The sequence below is a fragment of the Corythoichthys intestinalis genome, chromosome 8 (genome assembly GCF_030265065.1).
Source record: "Corythoichthys intestinalis isolate RoL2023-P3 chromosome 8, ASM3026506v1, whole genome shotgun sequence".
Classification (NCBI taxonomy): domain Eukaryota; kingdom Metazoa; phylum Chordata; class Actinopteri; order Syngnathiformes; family Syngnathidae; genus Corythoichthys; species Corythoichthys intestinalis.
The window spans coordinates 47,540,568-47,558,297 of NC_080402.1; the positions used below are offsets into that span (position 1 = coordinate 47,540,568).

Consider the following 17,730-nt stretch of genomic DNA (forward strand, 5'->3'; position numbering starts at 1 on the left):
ACTGTGGGGACCGTGTTTTTTTTTTTTTTTTGAAGGCCTTGTTTTTTTTTTTTTTTTTTAACCTGTAAACTCTATGTTGTTGCCTGTTCCCAAGACACAGGAGCATTCAGATCTCTGGAGATGGACTTGTAGCCTTGAGATTGCCCATGCTTCCTCACAATTTTGCCTCTCAAGTCCTCAGACAGTTCTTTGTAGGGCTTCAGCTATCGATTATTTTAGTAGTTGATTAATCGATAAACCATTAGTTCGAATAATCAAGTAATCGGATAAGGAACATGAAAAATTATATTACCTGAGCTGAGCCTCAAACGGTATAAAAAAATAAGTGAGGACCTAGGTTTGCCATTTGTTCTTTTGTTGTACATATCTTGCAAAAGTCCGCTAGTTTAAACTTTTTGACAAAGCTCTTAACAGATGGTTCAGACACATATTCCTACAAAAGTAGGCTAAATTTACCTATAAACTAAATGACGAATGCATTAAAAAAAAAAAAAAAAAACATTAGCTCAAACAAAATTTAGCTTATGTTGGTCTTAACAGGGAGCACCTGGATTTAGCCATGTGAATTGAGGCTGACTAGAAGACAGTGTATCCACCCAAATCAATAAAACTAAATGCAAACACTTTCAAAATAAACCATTACATCACTTTTATTAAACGAATACTCGAAGCAGCAAAATTGAATTTGAATATTTTTTTCCCAATCGAATAATCGAGTTAATCGATTAATCGTTGCAGCACTAGTTCTTTGGTCTTCTTTCTCTTTTCCATGCTCAATGTGGTACACACAAGGACACACACACAGGACAGAGGTTGAGTCAACTTCAGTCCATTTTTACTGGCTGCAAGTGTGATCTAGTTATTGGCACCACCTGTTATGTGTCATCATCATCACGGTTCTTGCGTTGGGGCTGGTTTCCCGTCCCATTGCGTAGCGCTGACCAGGTGAGCTAGGTCTCTACAGTACTGGTGGTCTCGTGCCAGCAGATTTGTGTCCTTCAAGGTAACGCCGTGTTGTTGGTGGTCGTCCACGATGGTGTCAAGCCATTGAGTGCGGGGCTTTCCTTGTGGTCGTCTCCAGCCTTCAGCGTTTGGGTCAAACTTCAGGATGGCTCTTGTCGGGTGGTCAGGAGGAAGAAGGGCAACATGGCCAAGCCAGCGGATGCGGAGCTTTGCAGCCAGGCGGGAGGCTCTGGGCTGATTTGTCCGGACTCGCAGGGTTTCGTTGGAGATTTTCTGGGGTAACCTGATGTTCTCGATGGTTCTGAGAGCCCTGCTGTTAAAGTCATCTATTTTTGCGGACATTGTCTTGTTTAAAGAGCATACGACAGGAGAAAAAAAGTCTTAAACTGCATTATTATGTGAATTAGAATCATATTTTGAGACGATTCGACTATATAGAACAATTTAGCAAAGCGCAGATGATGAGAAATTAGTCTTTTAATCTGCTGGTTAGCCACGCCAGCCATTATAGGGCTCTAGCGTCCCCAACAGGTGGATGACGTCAGCGGGAAAATGGGCTCATCGGTTTTACTATTCAGCCCATTCAGGGGGAATTATTCAGAACGAGGAAAACGCGATGAAGAGAGCCGCAAAATGTCATTGTTTCAGTCTCTCTACTCCAATATTTTTACAGGATATTCTTTTCATCCAAGTATTTTTCCCCAATAGCTAAATAAATGGCTTGAACTTTTCACAACGAGGAAAACGCGACGAAGAGAGCTGCAAAATGTCATTGTTTCTGTCTCATATTTTTACAGGATATTCTTTTTATCCAAGTATTTTCCCCAATTGCTAAATAAATGGCATGGTCATGACAAATAACAGTCTTGGGCTAAATGGAATATGAAATAATAAAAATGCACTTATTCAGGACGACATGGCAAAATTACTCCATAATTGTCAAAACTGTTGACTTCACCTTTACTGTCGCACCTCCCGAACGATATTTTATGACACCTAAATCAGACATATGTCATTTTCCTTCCCCGGCTTCAGAGAATGTAAACAAACCAAGAGGCGTGACAGCTAGCCGACATGCTAACCTGAACCGAGTGATGTTTCAAAGTCTTCGAAGCGGAAAATCACACATAACTAGCCCGGATTATTTGACATGACGACTGGGTTGTCGATTGTCTTCGCGGATCGGCAAACCGCCCAGCGTAGAGCAATTTACAGTTCGGAGGGCGGCTGCAGTTGTTGTGCAGCTAACGTGCAGCTAATTTGCATGAGGAGAGCTTTTTATATGGCTATCAATGATCAAACGTAAGTAGTCCTTTCTTTAAAGAAAGTTTGTAGTGTTTACTTTGTAATCGCTGTATTCGTATTTGACATAATACAAAACAAGATGTTTACTCACTTCCTCATAAGTCCAATGATCCCACAGTAGTAGGGCTTGTTTTGGACAATATCCACAGTGAATGGGAACCTTTTGAAACTCCAAAAAGGCGCACACGCCTCTCCCTCATACAGCAAGATTTTTCTGCAGCCGTTTGGCTGATGTGATGTGAAAAATAAACGTATTAATCCGCAAAATCAGCTGAATCCTTAGTCCTCATACACAATAGTACAGCTGTTTAGTGAAGAGGACGCCTTCACCCGTACACGTCACAGCGCCCTCCTCCTCAATGCAAGACCGAAGCCGGAAGTCACTCATTTTCATGGCGCGGGATTAAAAAAACTAAATAAATATAGCGGTCGCTTCCACACACATCCAAGCGGTCCATATCATTCAGGAGCATAAAATACCCCGTGTATTATGGAATAAACATGCTTTTTCGTGTCACATGCACTTTAAGGGCCATGTTTTGGAGCCATAGAGGAAAATACAGAGTACGGCGGTGTTGTAAATTCAGAGCTTCATCCTCCGTGAGATGGCTTGATGACGCCAGATTGGTTCCCAGAGAGACTGGAGGGCAGAGGCTGCCAGGGTTCTCCGGCGGAGAATCTCTGATTTAAGATCCCAGTTATCGGTCACCGTGGACCTCAGATAAGCGAACTTTACAGGCTCTATGGCAGGGGTGGGCAAACTATTCCACAAAGGGCCGCAGTGGGTGTGGGTTTTTGTTCATACCCATCATGAGGACAGCCTTTCACCAATCTGGTCTCATACAAGTGCAATCAGTTGATTGCAGTCAGGTGCTTCTTGTTTCCACTGAAACCTCATTGGTTAAACTGCCTGTGCTGAATCAGTTGGAACAAAGACCAGGGCCCACTGTGGCCCTCGAGGACCGGTTTGCCCACCCCTGCTCTATGGTGTCATCGCCAAGTAGGATGGAGGGTGGATCAGGTCCCTCACCGACATGCATGAATTTGGTCTTGGTCCAGCTCACGTGGAGACCAAGCTTTTTTGCCTCTTTGCTGTATATACTCAGAGCGTTCCTCAGCTGGTTGAAGGAGGTGCTGAGCAGGATGGTGTCGTCAGCGTACTCCAGGTCGGTCAGTTGGTAGTTGCCAAGGGACACTGCGGGTACTCACTCACAGACCCTGCATTGTGCTGTTATGTTCCACAGGTAAGTAACAGGTGCTGTTAATTACACAAATTAGAGAAGCATCACATGATTTTTCAAAGGGTGCCAATACTTTTGTCCTGCCAATTTTTGGGAGTTTTGTGTAAAATGACAATGATTTATTCTTTTCTTCCACTCTCTTTTGCGTTTTTTCATTGCATGCAAAATAAATGAGGTATTACTACCAAAGCGTTTGTAATTGCAATCATTTTCTGGGAGAAATTGAGCATTATCTGACAGACCAATACTTTTGGCCAGCAGTGAATGCAGCCCCACGCCTGGGTGTGAGAGGAATAGCGCCGCTGATATCCATTTATCTTGTCAAAAGGCAGCAAAAATAATGCGCTAAGGGATGGACGCTGTGGGAGGAATTACTCTCACACTCTGTTTCCTCAATATTATTCCCAATGCATTCCCAATTGGGGTTTGACAGATGTAGTTGTCCATATACAAAAGTGCCTTGTGCTCCTTCTCTATAGAATATTCCCTTTGTATGTATTTTCTCTTACTGTACAAGAAGATATATTACAGCACACACATACACTATCGCCACACACTCCTCCTAAAAATGTAAAATATTTATAATGATGTATTCATTCAGTGTTTACATTGCATCGCTCTTATTTTCTGCCTTTCACAAGGGATTACGGCACAGCATCCAAATGTTTATTAAACATACAAATCCTGCCATCAAATAGAGGCGAAGTGTAATTAATATTTATATCACTAAACTATATCAGTCAGCCTCTTCTCACATAGCGTTATATTTATGGATGTTTATAATATGCTGTTGTGCCCAATTCAGCAATAATAAATAAATAAATAAAAATAAGTTGTATATATTTTTTTCATATTTACCGGCAAGCAGCAGGCTTTTTTAAGTTTGTTGCAATTGTTTGTTGAATTACAGACAATCTGCATAAATGTGTGTGTTTTTTTTTCAGTAAAAAATAAATTGTTAAATATACAGTGGGGCAAATAAGTATTTAGTCAAGCACTAATTGCGCAAGTTCTCCCATTTGAAAATATTAGAGAGGCCTGTAATTGTCAACATGGGTATACCTCAACCATGAGAGACAGAATGTGGGGAAAAAAACAGAAAATCACATTGTTTGATTTTTAAAGAATTTATGTGAAAATCATGGTGGAAAATAAGTATTTGGTCAATACCAAAAGTTCATCTCAATACTTTGTTATGTACCCTTTGTTGGCAATAACGGAGGCCAAACATTTTCTATAACCAGGGGTGCACATAATTTTTTTGCCCAGGTTCTCAGAGGAGGACCTGGAGATGTGACTTGGTCCTCATTGAGCTTGAGAGCCGACCCTCCTGATGCGATAAATTTATGACAAGCTTTACTTAGAGCCAATTAACTTTAATTAATTATATTAACAATTAATGCTTGATTAACATCAACTGGCACAACAAAATTGCCATTACTTTGAAGTGAAATGTAAAGAAATAAGCACCAATTCAAAATAAAGGGCATTATGCGGCTCCCACATTAACTCCATGCCTTTTTAAAAGTGGGATATCCTCCTCATAAGACCTCATTGAACGTGCATGTTTAGCTTTGTAAAATGCGAGCAAAAACACGTTTGTCAGTGCATGTCGCTGTCCATTACCTTTATTCCGCCACTTGTCCATTGGGCGAGTGGGGTCCTGTTTGACATCGATAGTTTGCTTAATTGCCACATGAGAGAGTAGGAATATTCAGTTATCTTCACTCAGGAATGTGGGCGTTGATTTATGATGATTTATGACCCTACCTTTGACCTTTGATTGACAGGTTGACCTTTTGACCTTTGATTGATGGGTTGACCTTTGACCCCCACCTGTCACCCCCTCAATTAAGGGATTACCCGATGTTGCCCTTTGACCCGCACCTGTAGGGAAACAAGGGGGGTTATGGGAAAGTGTGGGTGAGAAGGGAAGTGTGTCCAGGCATGTCCGGATGTCCGGTGAAAGCGATGTGCCCTTTGACCCGTACCTGTTGGGAAACAAGGAGGGGTTATGGGAAAGTGTGGGTGAGAAGGGGGAACGTGTCCAGGCATGTCTAGGCATGTCCAGGCATGTCTGAACAAAACCCCTAAGAACCATGGGATTTGGGTGGGTGTGGTCTGCGTGTAGGCTAGTTTTGTAGCATTGCTAAGTGAGCATTTTTGGAAAGCCTACCTTAACTTGCGGCGAATCTTTCACCTTCTGGATGAAGTCTCCTCTGTCAGGTTTGTAGTTCTATAATAAGTTTTAAAAAGTCTTGCATGAGTTCATTTTCAAGCATTTGTGAAACCCCAGTTTTTATATCCAAGTAACTTCTTTCCATTTACTCCAAAGTAGAGCATCTTTCAAGTATGAAGTTTGCTTGAACATTTCACCACAGATACTGCAGGCAGAGCATCGACTTCAGCCCTAGTCAGCTTTTTGCTGCAACTATAGGTTGGTACTCATATATACATTTAGGCAAATAATTATGTATTTCAACCGGGTTTAATTCATTCTATTTCACAAAGTTAGCATGCTCTTTATACTTAAAAGTATTCAAATAAGAGTTAGTGACATACCAGTTATGTTGCTGAAGAGTCTTTTCTCCCCAACTTCTTCCTTGCGATCCCGCAGGCCGACTGATTCGAAACATGTCTCAATACTCGACGCGAAACTCCGCCCTCTTCGATAGCTCCCGCCTACGGCGCAATGAAGCGTAGTGTTCTGGTTATTGTGCAGTAGACCTAACATACAGTTTCAGAGATTTGCGCTGGTGAATGGTCCCGAAGTTTAGGTTTGAGTTTTCTTAACAGACTGTAATATATTTGATATAAATAAATACCAAATGCTCCAAAATACTGTAAATAGTGTTCTTATTCTTCAATCTGTTAATATAAACATCTATGATGTGAAAGATGTTATAGAATGTATAAGGTAATAACGTGTAGAACATGAAAAGCATAACATAAAATGCTGAATATGAAAGAGTACTGCATCTGAAGTGTTAGGTAGATATTATGTCAATGTTAATAGTGGTAATTCTTGGGGTTTGGGGATTTACTTCCAACTACAAAACACATTGTCTCTAAACTCTGTATATTTAGACATTTATGGGAATGTAACTTTTTCGTTGTTAGTAAGTTTATAAAGAGATTAGTGAGCGAGATGACTAAAGTTATACACTACATGAGATACTAATTCATTTACTTTTGGGGAGAAGTCATTTGTAACTGTAACTCATTACTTTTTAAAAGTAAAATTAAAAACACTGGTTACAAGTTAACTTTTGTGTTTAAGAACGGCAACTGCCGTCTTACTATTAAAATGAGCAAACATTAGTACGATTTGCATCTCAGTTTCATGACAAACGTATTAGTTGGAGAGTGTTCCATTTAAAAGACCCCCAACTATGACAAAAACAAATGGAAACTAACATCCACTTAGAAACTAAAATGACATGACATAAAATGTTGAATATAAAAGAATGCTGCATCTGAAGCGCTGTATAAACAGCCTCTGTTAATACTTGTAATTCAGGGGATTTGGATGACTTACTTTAAAACGCATTGTTTATAAACTGTATGCATATTTAAACATTTATGGTAATGTAATTATTTTATTGTTAGTATGTTTTTAAAGAGTTTAGTAAGTGAGATGAATAAGTTTATACACACCATGACTTACCAGCTCATTTACTTTTTTGGCAGAAGTAATTTGTAACTGTAACTCTTTACTTTTTAAAGTACGATGAACAACAGTGGTTACAAGTTAACGTTTGTGTTTAAGAACGACAACTACCGTCTTACTATTAAGATGAGCAAACATTAGGATGATGTACAACTCAGTTTCATAGCAAACGTATTAGTTCAAGAGTGTTCCACTTAAAAGACCCCTACCATGACAAAAACAAATGGAAACTAATATTCACTTAGAAATCAAAATTACGTGACATAAAATGTTGAAAATTCAGGGGGTTTGGAAGACTTACTTTAAAACACACTGTCTCTAAACTCTGTACAGTATATTTAGACATTTATGGGAATGTAACTTTTTCGTTGTTAGTAAGTTTATAAAGAGATTAGTGAGCGAGATGACTAAAGTTATACACTACATGAGATACTAGTTCATTTACTTTTGGGGAGAAGTCATTTGTAACTGTAACTCAATACTTTTTAAAAGTAACATTAAAAAACTGGTTACAAGTTAACTTTTGTGTTTAAGAACAGCAACTGCCGTCTTACTATTAAAATGAGCAAACATTAGGACGATTTGCATCTCAGTTTCGTTAAAATTGTATTAGTGGTAGAGTGTTCTATTTAAAACATCAACTATCACACCAAAAAACAAAATATCGTCTTCTATGTTCAGGGGAGAAAAAAAAAAAAAAAAGAAGTAACTTTTAGATTTATAGGTCATTGAGATTACAACATCCGCATGTTACTAACATAGATTTCTTACAATATAAAAAAGTAGATGGATATAAGTTAAACAAACTTAATTTTGAATATTAATTGAGTACTTTAATATTATTATAAAAATTAGGGTGAGCTGATATGTTATCCCCACTCGTTCATATTTAAAAAGACTTTTTTTTTTTAAAGTCTAAAAGACTGTCTTTAAGGATAATGACAACGAACCCCTTGTTAGGGGATAGAGAGGAGCCACAAACGTGTTGACTTTTATGATGTTAGGCCTTCAAGAGGGGGGCACACACAGCCCCCAGATTGTTTTCTTAAACAGCCCTGTTTCCAGTTGAAGGCAAGGGTACACATAAACGTACATCAGTAATAACAGATTAAGGAATTACTTCAAAACGCAATGTTTATAAACTTTATGCTTTATTAAACATTTATGGTAATGTAATTATTTTATTGTTAGTATGTTTTTAAAGAGTTTAGTGAGCGAGATGAATAAATTATACAGTACATGAGTTACTAACTCATTTACTAGTCATTTGTAACTGTAACTCTTTTTTTTTTTTTTTAAAGTTAGATTAACAAAGCTGGTTACAAGTTAACTTTATGTGTTTAAGAACAACAACTGCCTTCTTACTATTAAAATGAGCAAACAATAGGTTGGTGTACAACTCAGTTTCATTACAAACGTATTGGTTCAAGAGTGTCCAATTTAAAAGACCCAGTACCATAACAAAAAACAAATAGGAACTAATGTTCACAAAATTACACAACATAGAATATTGAACATAAACAATGCTACATCTGAAGAGTTATATGTTAGTATATTTTTAAAGAATTTAGTAAGCGCAATGAATAAGTTTAAACAGTATCCAGACCAAATGGACAGCCAGCTGAGTTCTACTAGCCATCTCCACCCCACTGCTAGTACCTGCAAACACCTACAACGCGATAAAACATACATCTGAAAGTGTCAATTTCAACAAGGGGACAAGGAGAGGTTAAAGGTAGGGGCAAAAAAGCAGGCTTCAAAGCCCTAGACAGTTATGTATTTAAAAATATCTGCAATGATACGATTATCTCGTTATTTCAAAAGATTTCCTGAACATTACTTTAGTACAGTACGCATTTGTTTTGTGCATATATTCATTCATTTCCCATTACTTTAGTACAGTACGCATTTGTTTTGTGCATATATTCATTCCTTTCACATCCTGAAGAAATACAGAAATACTGATACAGTTGGTGTACCTTCTCTTACAAAACAAAATCATCTTGTAATTGCATAATAAGTGCTGTTTTGCAAACGTTTTCACTTAAAAAGTGCAACAAGCAACAACTACGGTACCTCGAAAAGCATACTGTACATATCTGAACAATGATGAGGGAATATGTTGGACCATTTTTAACCATCTGTCCTTTTGTATTCCAAAAGCTACCACTACGTACATACAGTACACTTATCTCATACCTGAGTCAATCCAAGTGAACTAAATAAATATTCAAAACAGTATATGTTGCGTTACCAAGTTTGATAAAAAAAACATTCAAATAAGAGTTAGGTAGTTACATACCGGCGTTGTCAATGGCCATACGTGTACACAATTTGAAGATGAGTCACCTTTCTCATTGGTACGATTTATTCAAAAATAATTCTAAAAACACTTTAGCCATAAAACTATTCATTTAACTTTCTGCTCATAATACAATTCAATGTAATTGAGGTGGCACTGTCATGACTGAATGTCTGACTGTCATGCATCATTGTGTAAGGTTTGCTTGTTCCTCCTCCTTCCTGTGTGGGGTTTACGACGGGTACTCAAGTTTCCTCCCACATTCCAAAAGCATGCATGTTAGGAGTATTTAACCCATCAAATTGGTCACATAATTTTTGGGGCTATCCGGAAATTAGTCTGGTAACCCTTCCATTTTGGAAGGATCTTTGTGTTTGAGGCATGCTCGTAAAGCCTCCTATTTTTACCCATTACATACTTTCCTGAAGACTTAAACATTGGCATTATTTTTTTTCTTCCTCAAAACCCCTGTTTTTTTTTTTTTTAATAAGAGCAACTTTATGTATCTTTTAATAAATTATAATAAAATGTATCCACACCATTTAGCAGTCTAAATTTGTCTTTTGAAAACCTCAGCTGTACACTCGCTGATGTCAGGCTTGTACAGAGTATTGTTTTCTTACACGCACAATTTTTAAACCTGAATTACTTTTTTGCATGACCACAATAAGTAGGTAAACTGTACAGTTAATTGAATGATACATACTTTAAAAATGACCTGAAGAACCTTTATCAACATGGATTTTTCTTTAGAAACTCGGTAGCTAGGTTCCTGAAGGCATAAAAGATGTACTTTTCTCCAACAAAAGCTTTTGTTTTTTTAGTTCGAGTAATTACAGATATTTTTAATATGTCATAAAAACACGAAATACGACAATAAATACAACCAAGTCACTTTCGTGTTATGTAAGAATTTCAGTCCCAGTACTTGTATTTATTTATTTTTTTGTATGGTGTACATTTAAAGAGAATCACCTGAAAATATGTCTATTATACGGTAGCAGCTTTCTGTGATAATGTCATACCTGAAGTCAAATTATAGCCCAAATATTTCACGCCTGATATATTACATTGTTTCTTTTTTTTTTTTTTTTTTTTTATCTATTTAATTATTTCAATGATTAATTATTTTAAATTAGGTGGCTGAGTGGTTAGCACGTCTGCTTCACAGTTCTGAGATCAAGGGTACAATCTCAGAGCTCCGGCCATCCTGTGTGGAGTTTGCATGTTAGCCCCGTGCCTACGTGGGTTTTTCTCCGGGGACTCCGATTTCCCCCCACATTCCAAAAACACGCGTGGTAGGCTGATGGAACACTCTAAATTGTCCATAGGTATGAGTGTATACGTGAATGGTTGTACGGGTCATTGTGGCCTGCGATTGGCTGGCAACCGATTCAGGCTGTACGCCACCTACTGTCCGTAGTAAGCCAGGATAGGCTCCAGCATAACCGCGACCCTTGTGAGGATAAGCGGCATTGAAAAGGAATGAATGTATTTTTAATTATTTTCATGATTAATTATTTTATGAACTTATTTTAAATCATTAATTTTTATTTAAAAAATGTTTAATGACTCATTATTTTAATATTTTAAATGATCAATTAATTTGTATTTCTATTTATTTATTCTATGATTATTTCAATTATTTTAATGATTTGTTTTAATTATTTTAAAAATTATTTCTATTAAATTGTGATTTAAAATTTCATTTTCGGATTCCTTATTTCAGCAGGTGGAACGAGCTGTAAGGTCTGAGTTACGTCGACGTCTGTTTGCCAGAAGTGGGTAGGGTAGCCAAAAATTTTACTCAAGTAAAAGTAGCGGTACTTCAAAATATTATTACTCAAGTAAAAGTAGTCGTCCAAAAAAATAAATAAATAAAATATACTCAAGTACAAGTAAAAAAGAATTTTATTTACCGGGCAAATACTGTAAATAAATTGGTCTTTCCAACCATCTCAGATTGTGTTATGCGCACCTATATCTTAATACATATTCTAAATGACCACAAATCTGCTGCATTATATACATGGGTTAAATATTAATATGTCATTGGTTCTCTATTGAGGTATCATCCAGGCATCCTCCACTTTATCAGCTGTGAGATTTTGGTGGCATGCCCTGAGAGCCCTAACTAAGTCTTTAACGCAGACTTCGGATCCACGATTCTTGCGCCATTCCTTCAGCAGCTCTCTGGCAGTCTCGTCCAAATCGTTCGGATGTCTCGTTGAGACGGAATCCAGTTTAGTTTCGGTCAGACCCAGCTGTCGTCCTAATCTACGCCAGTTACGACCCAAGTTTTCAGCAATCACATTTGCGGCAATGTCCAGCTTGGCTAAAAGGGAATAGGAAGAGAAAAAGGGGAAAATACTTTATTCATTCAATTTGTGGTTTATAGTCCTGCGCGGCTTATTTCTGGATTTTTACAGGCCATTGAGCTGCAAGTGTTTTAGTGTAGTAGTATGTGGACACCACATTCCGAAAATTATGGTAATTTGTAGGTATTGAGATTGTCAATTCAACGTTTCTTTGGCATTTTTAATTCCATCAGTTACAAAATTGATCTAAACAGGCTTTTTATTTTTTCCCTAACGTATTCTTTTTTAACATAGTCAAACCTTTTTGGTTACTTTGCATTTTATCAATGTAATATTTAGTAATTTTTCATTTCATTTTGCATGTTCATTTCTAAAATTTTGCATTGATGTGTTAAAAATTTGTTTGTTTTACTTCTTTTTTTTCTCATTTGAAATAAATCTTTTTCTATTTTGTGTTTAGTCTTTATCAAAAAAGGGGGAAAAAATCTGTACAATGCAAAACAAATTACAGGTAGTCCCCCGGATTACGAACGAGAATTACCGCAGAAATCGGAATTAACCCTTTAGGTGCCCCTAAATACCCCCTAAACCTCAAAATAACTATCCCAAAACATGTATTATACGTCGTAATAATAAAATTAAAGAAAAATAAAATAGGATACTGTACCTGCCATCATTGTTGGGGGATGGTATAAAAAGGTACACTGACGGCTTGTTCACAAGTGGGGACACAAGAGTTCTTGATTCGCTGATGTTTACGGTAGTTTTTTCTTTTCAACCACAGACACACCATAGAACACGTTGACCTGCTAGTGAAGAAACAGGTAAGTCGATGTGACTTATGAATCTTATTTAGAGCTTGGTCGAGCTGCTTATGCTACACCATTGCTTGCTGCATCGCACTCTACATCCTTAGTAGAATACAGAAAACGAACTGATTGGGTGTGCGCTCACTAGAATTACATTTATAAATTTCACCATTTTAATTCAACTTGTAAACAAATTATTATTAGCCATTGGGGATCCAACGATACAGTTAAGTCACGGTTCGGTATGAATTTTGATACAAGGTACACAACATAAAAAATACAAGTGTTATTTCTTTTCAATTATTTTGCTAACAAGCAAAAATAACAACACCATCATATAAACAATGTCATCATATAAACATGCATTATAGCGCATAATATTTATGTGCTTACTTCTTACTGATCTGAAGAAATTTTGTATAAAAGTGCTGAGGACAATCTTTACTCTTTGTAAAGTGAGGCAGGGCACAATGTTGATTGCTACTGTTCTCTTAGCAGGTATGTTTACCACATATCACCATATTTGTGGTCCCAGTCCATCTGTGTTACGTACTGAATTAACAATATTTGCAGCATTGTCTATAGTCACCGGTATGGATTGATATGGCCTACTTAATTTCCATTCAGTCATGGCGTTTTTTTTTGTTTTGTTTTTTTAAATTCATCACAGTAGTATATGGACTATGTGTCCCATGATCACTCTGGGGTCACACAGCCAATGGCATGGGACTTGGGGGGATCTAACGAAGCACATCTAGGTTGCTATTTGATATCTAGTGCAGGGGTTTTCAACCCAGTCCTCAAGGCACACTGTGGGTCCTGGTTTTTGTTCCAGCCGATCCAGCAGAGACAGTTGAACCAATGAGGCTTCTGCTAAAACAAGCCACACCTGACTGCAATCAACTGATTGCACTTGTAAAACACCAGATTGGGGAAAAAGTGTTGTCATCTTGTTTGGTAAGAATGAAATCCTGCACCCACAGTGTGCCTTAGTGGAATAGGTTGGGAACCCCTGATCTAGTGTGTGCGCGCGAGTGTTGTTGGGCATTAAAAATAGTTAACAAACGCCACAGAAGTCGGGTCTGCTCATTACTGCACTACATCATTTGACAATCGACTCTCATAAACAGGACAAATTTGAAGTACAGTGCTTTTAATTTGCCACTCATTGTTCATCATGTAACCGTGAGTTAGAGCTCTGTGTCCTAGGATGTTAAGCTGTCTGTTGTCAAAGCGAGGTTATTCGTAGCAGCCAAGTCAGCAACAATATATTGGCGGGGTTCGTTGTCATTATCCTTAAATACAGTCTTTTAGACTTAAAAAAAAGTCTTTTTAAATATGAACGAGTGGGGATAACATATCAGCTCACCCTAAAGTTCCTGTCTTTCCTCACATGCAATGATTCTCGTGCGCCACAGCTCCCACCTTACAGACAGTTAGAGGGAGGCTGCTGGCGGCAGAGTTTGTTTTTTCAAGGCGTAGCTGCGCCGGACATTTTTGCGGGAGAGACGACAAATATAAATTCGGAAAACTACATTTTGGGAGCGTTTCATTTGGATTGAATAATTTTGCGTATCGATTCGAAGAGGGCGTATCGAACGGTTCAATAGAAAACCGAGTATTGTTGCATCCTTATTAACCATGTGTGTCTCATTTTTTTGGGGTGTTTCATGTCTTTTAGGTGTGTGGCTGGTTCAATTCTCTTAGGCATCATTTAAAGAATTAAAGAAATCTACATAATCTTCTATTAAAAGTCTTAAAAAGGATAATCAGGTTCAATTGATAAATGCTCATCTTGTTCCAATACCATTTCAATGTTTATTTGGTCCACAATGTTTTGTAATTCGGGCGGAATATCAGGTTAGAAAGAAAAGAAAAGAAAAGAAAAACAAATAAAATCACAAACGTAACAGATTCTGAATCAGACAGAATTTCAGGAAAAGAAAGCAAACCTCGAATCAGACATATTAATATATGTGAAAACGTACTTCGTGTTCTTCGATGGTGGCAATCATTGGTCTCCCAGGATCTCTTGCAAATATAATAATGATAATAATACATTTTATTAGCAGAGTGCTTTTACCAATGCTCAAAAACGCTTTACAGTTAAAACAAAAACATCAAACAAAGTGAACAGAACAAAACAATAAAGAAAATAATTATAAGTTAAAAGCTTTAAAAGTTTTAAGTTAAAAGTTTTTAACAGTTTTTTGAATGTGGGAAGGTCTGAACAGGTACGGATGGGTTTAGGAAATGAGTTCCAAATTGTAATGGGATGTGTTTCACTGGGACGCACTGACATTGGTCTTGGTCTTTGTATCGGTATTGGTCGAATATCTTTAGGGGTAAACAGCAAAGGTGGGTAGTAACGCGTTACATGTACACCGTTAAATTTACTTGATTAACATTTTGAGAACAATGTACTTTGAATCAAAGTTTTAAAAGTCTGTACTTTTTACTTTTACTTGAGTCCAATTGTCAAGAAAAAGATAGTAATTATGAAGAAAGTATTTTCTCCATTAGAGGGTATAATGCTTCATTTATGTATTTTTTTTCTCACGTCTCGTCGGTGTACAGTGTGTGTCTGAGCTCTGTATTTTACTAAATTTATTCTCAATCTAACACCCGCCAAGTTTCCTTGCAAATATTTGTTTCACCAATAAGTGGAGCTGTTTTCTCAATAACATGATGCGTGAGTTTTGTTTTCTCCGTGCGTTGTTTGGATTTTCCTGTCGTCGTTGTACAATTCTTGGGACTATAAGGCTAATAATAATTTGTTTACAAGTTGAATTAAAATGGTGAAATTTATAAATGTAATTCTAGTGAGCGCACACCCAATCAGTTCGTTTTCTGTATTCTACTAAGGATGTAGAGTGCGATGCAGCAAGCAATGGTGTAGCATAAGCAGCTCGACCAAGCTCTAAATAAGATTCATAAGTCACATCGACTTACCTGTTTCTTCACTAGCAGGTCAACGTGTTCTATGGTGTGTCTGTGGTTGAAAAGAAAAAACTACCGTAAACATCAGCGAATCAAGAACTCTTGTGTCCCCACTTGTGAACAAGCCGTCAGTGTACCTTTTTATACCATCCCCCAACAATGATGGCAGGTACAGTATCCTATTTTATTTTTCTTTAATTTTATTATTACGACGTATAATACATGTTTTGGGATAGTTATTTTGAGGTTTAGGGGGTATTTAGGGGCACCTAAAGGGTTAATTCCGATTTCTGCGGTAATTCTCGTTCGTAATCCGGGGGACTACCTGTAATTTGTTTTGCATTGTACAGATTTTTTCCCCCTTTTTTGATAAAGACTAAACACAAAATAGAAAAAGATTTATTTCAAATGAGAAAAAAAAGAAGTAAAACAAACAAATTTTTAACACATCAATGCAAAATTTTAGAAATGAACATGCAAAATGAAATGAAAAATTACTAAATATTACATTGATAAAATGCAAAGTAACCAAAAAGGTTTGACTATGTTAAAAAAGAATACGTTAGGGAAAAAATAAAAAGCCTGTTTAGATCAATTTTGTAACTGATGGAATTAAAAATGCCAAAGAAACGTTGAATTGACAATCTCAATACCTACAAATTACCATAATTTTCGGAATGTGGTGTCCACATACTACTACACTAAAACACTTGCAGCTCAATGGCCTGTAAAAATCCAGAAATAAGCCGCGCAGGACTATAAACCACAAATTGAATGAATAAAGTATTTTCCCCTTTTTCTCTTCCTATTCCCTTTTAGCCAAGCTGGACATTGCCGCAAATGTGATTGCTGAAAACTTGGGTCGTAACTGGCGTAGATTAGGACGACAGCTGGGTCTGACCGAAACTAAACTGGATTCCGTCTCAACGAGACATCCGAACGATTTGGACGAGACTGCCAGAGAGCTGCTGAAGGAATGGCGCAAGAATCGTGGATCCGAAGTCTGCGTTAAAGACTTAGTTAGGGCTCTCAGGGCATGCCACCAAAATCTCACAGCTGATAAAGTGGAGGATGCCTGGATGATACCTCAATAGAGAACCAATGACATATTAATATTTAACCCATGTATATAATGCAGCAGATTTGTGGTCATTTAGAATATGTATTAAGATATAGGTGCGCATAACACAATCTGAGATGGTTGGAAAGACCAATTTATTTACAGTATTTGCCCGGTAAATAAAATTCTTTTTTACTTGTACTTGAGTATATTTTATTTATTTATTTTTTTGGACGACTACTTTTACTTGAGTAATAATATTTTGAAGTACCGCTACTTTTACTTGAGTAAAATTTTTGGCTACCCTACCCACTTCTGGCAAACAGACGTCGACGTAACTCAGACCTTACAGCTCGTTCCACCTGCTGAAATAAGGAATCCGAAAATGAAATTTTAAATCACAATTTAATAGAAATAATTTTTAAAATAATTAAAACAAATCATTAAAATAATTGAAATAATCATAGAATAAATAAATAGAAATACAAATTAATTGATCATTTAAAATATTAAAATAATGAGTCATTAAACATTTTTTAAATAAAAATTAATGATTTAAAATAAGTTCATAAAATAATTAATCATGAAAATAATTAAAAATACATTCATTCCTTTTCAATGCCGCTTATCCTCACAAGGGTCGCGGTTATGCTGGAGCCTATCCTGGCTTACTACGGACAGTAGGTGGCGTACAGCCTGAATCGGTTGCCAGCCAATCGCAGGCCACAATGACCCGTACAACCATTCACGTATACACTCATACCTATGGACAATTTAGAGTGTTCCATCAGCCTACCACGCGTGTTTTTGGAATGTGGGGGGAAATCGGAGTCCCCGGAGAAAAACCCACGTAGGCACGGGGCTAACATGCAAACTCCACACAGGATGGCCGGAGCTCTGAGATTGTACCCTTGATCTCAGAACTGTGAAGCAGACGTGCTAACCACTCAGCCACCTAATTTAAAATAATTAATCATTGAAATAATTAAATAGATAAAAAAAAAAAAAAAAAAAAAGAAACAATGTAATATATCAGGCGTGAAATATTTGGGCTATAATTTGACTTCAGGTATGACATTATCACAGAAAGCTGCTACCGTATAATAGACATATTTTCAGGTG

General features: G+C 37.1%; 2 protein-coding genes across 2 annotated transcripts; one reads left to right on the forward strand and one right to left on the reverse strand.

Annotated features, from left to right (window-relative positions):
* Window positions 1–10,902: 10,902 nt before the first annotated feature.
* LOC130921124 (FAS-associated death domain protein-like) lies at window positions 10,903–12,597 on the reverse strand. The gene is made up of 2 exons (XM_057844791.1): window positions 12,467–12,597; window positions 10,903–11,816 (listed from the first exon to the last, which is right to left on the reverse strand). Exons 1-2 carry the CDS (start codon window positions 12,474–12,476, stop codon window positions 11,542–11,544), a joined length of 285 nt encoding a protein of 94 aa, XP_057700774.1. The 5' UTR covers window positions 12,477–12,597; the 3' UTR covers window positions 10,903–11,541.
* A 2,989-nt stretch (window positions 12,598–15,586) lies between these two features.
* LOC130921125 (FAS-associated death domain protein-like) lies at window positions 15,587–17,281 on the forward strand. The gene is made up of 2 exons (XM_057844792.1): window positions 15,587–15,717; window positions 16,368–17,281. The coding sequence occupies exons 1-2, from the start codon at window positions 15,708–15,710 to the stop codon at window positions 16,640–16,642; spliced, it is 285 nt and encodes a 94-aa protein (XP_057700775.1). The 5' UTR covers window positions 15,587–15,707; the 3' UTR covers window positions 16,643–17,281.
* Window positions 17,282–17,730: the final 449 nt, after the last annotated feature.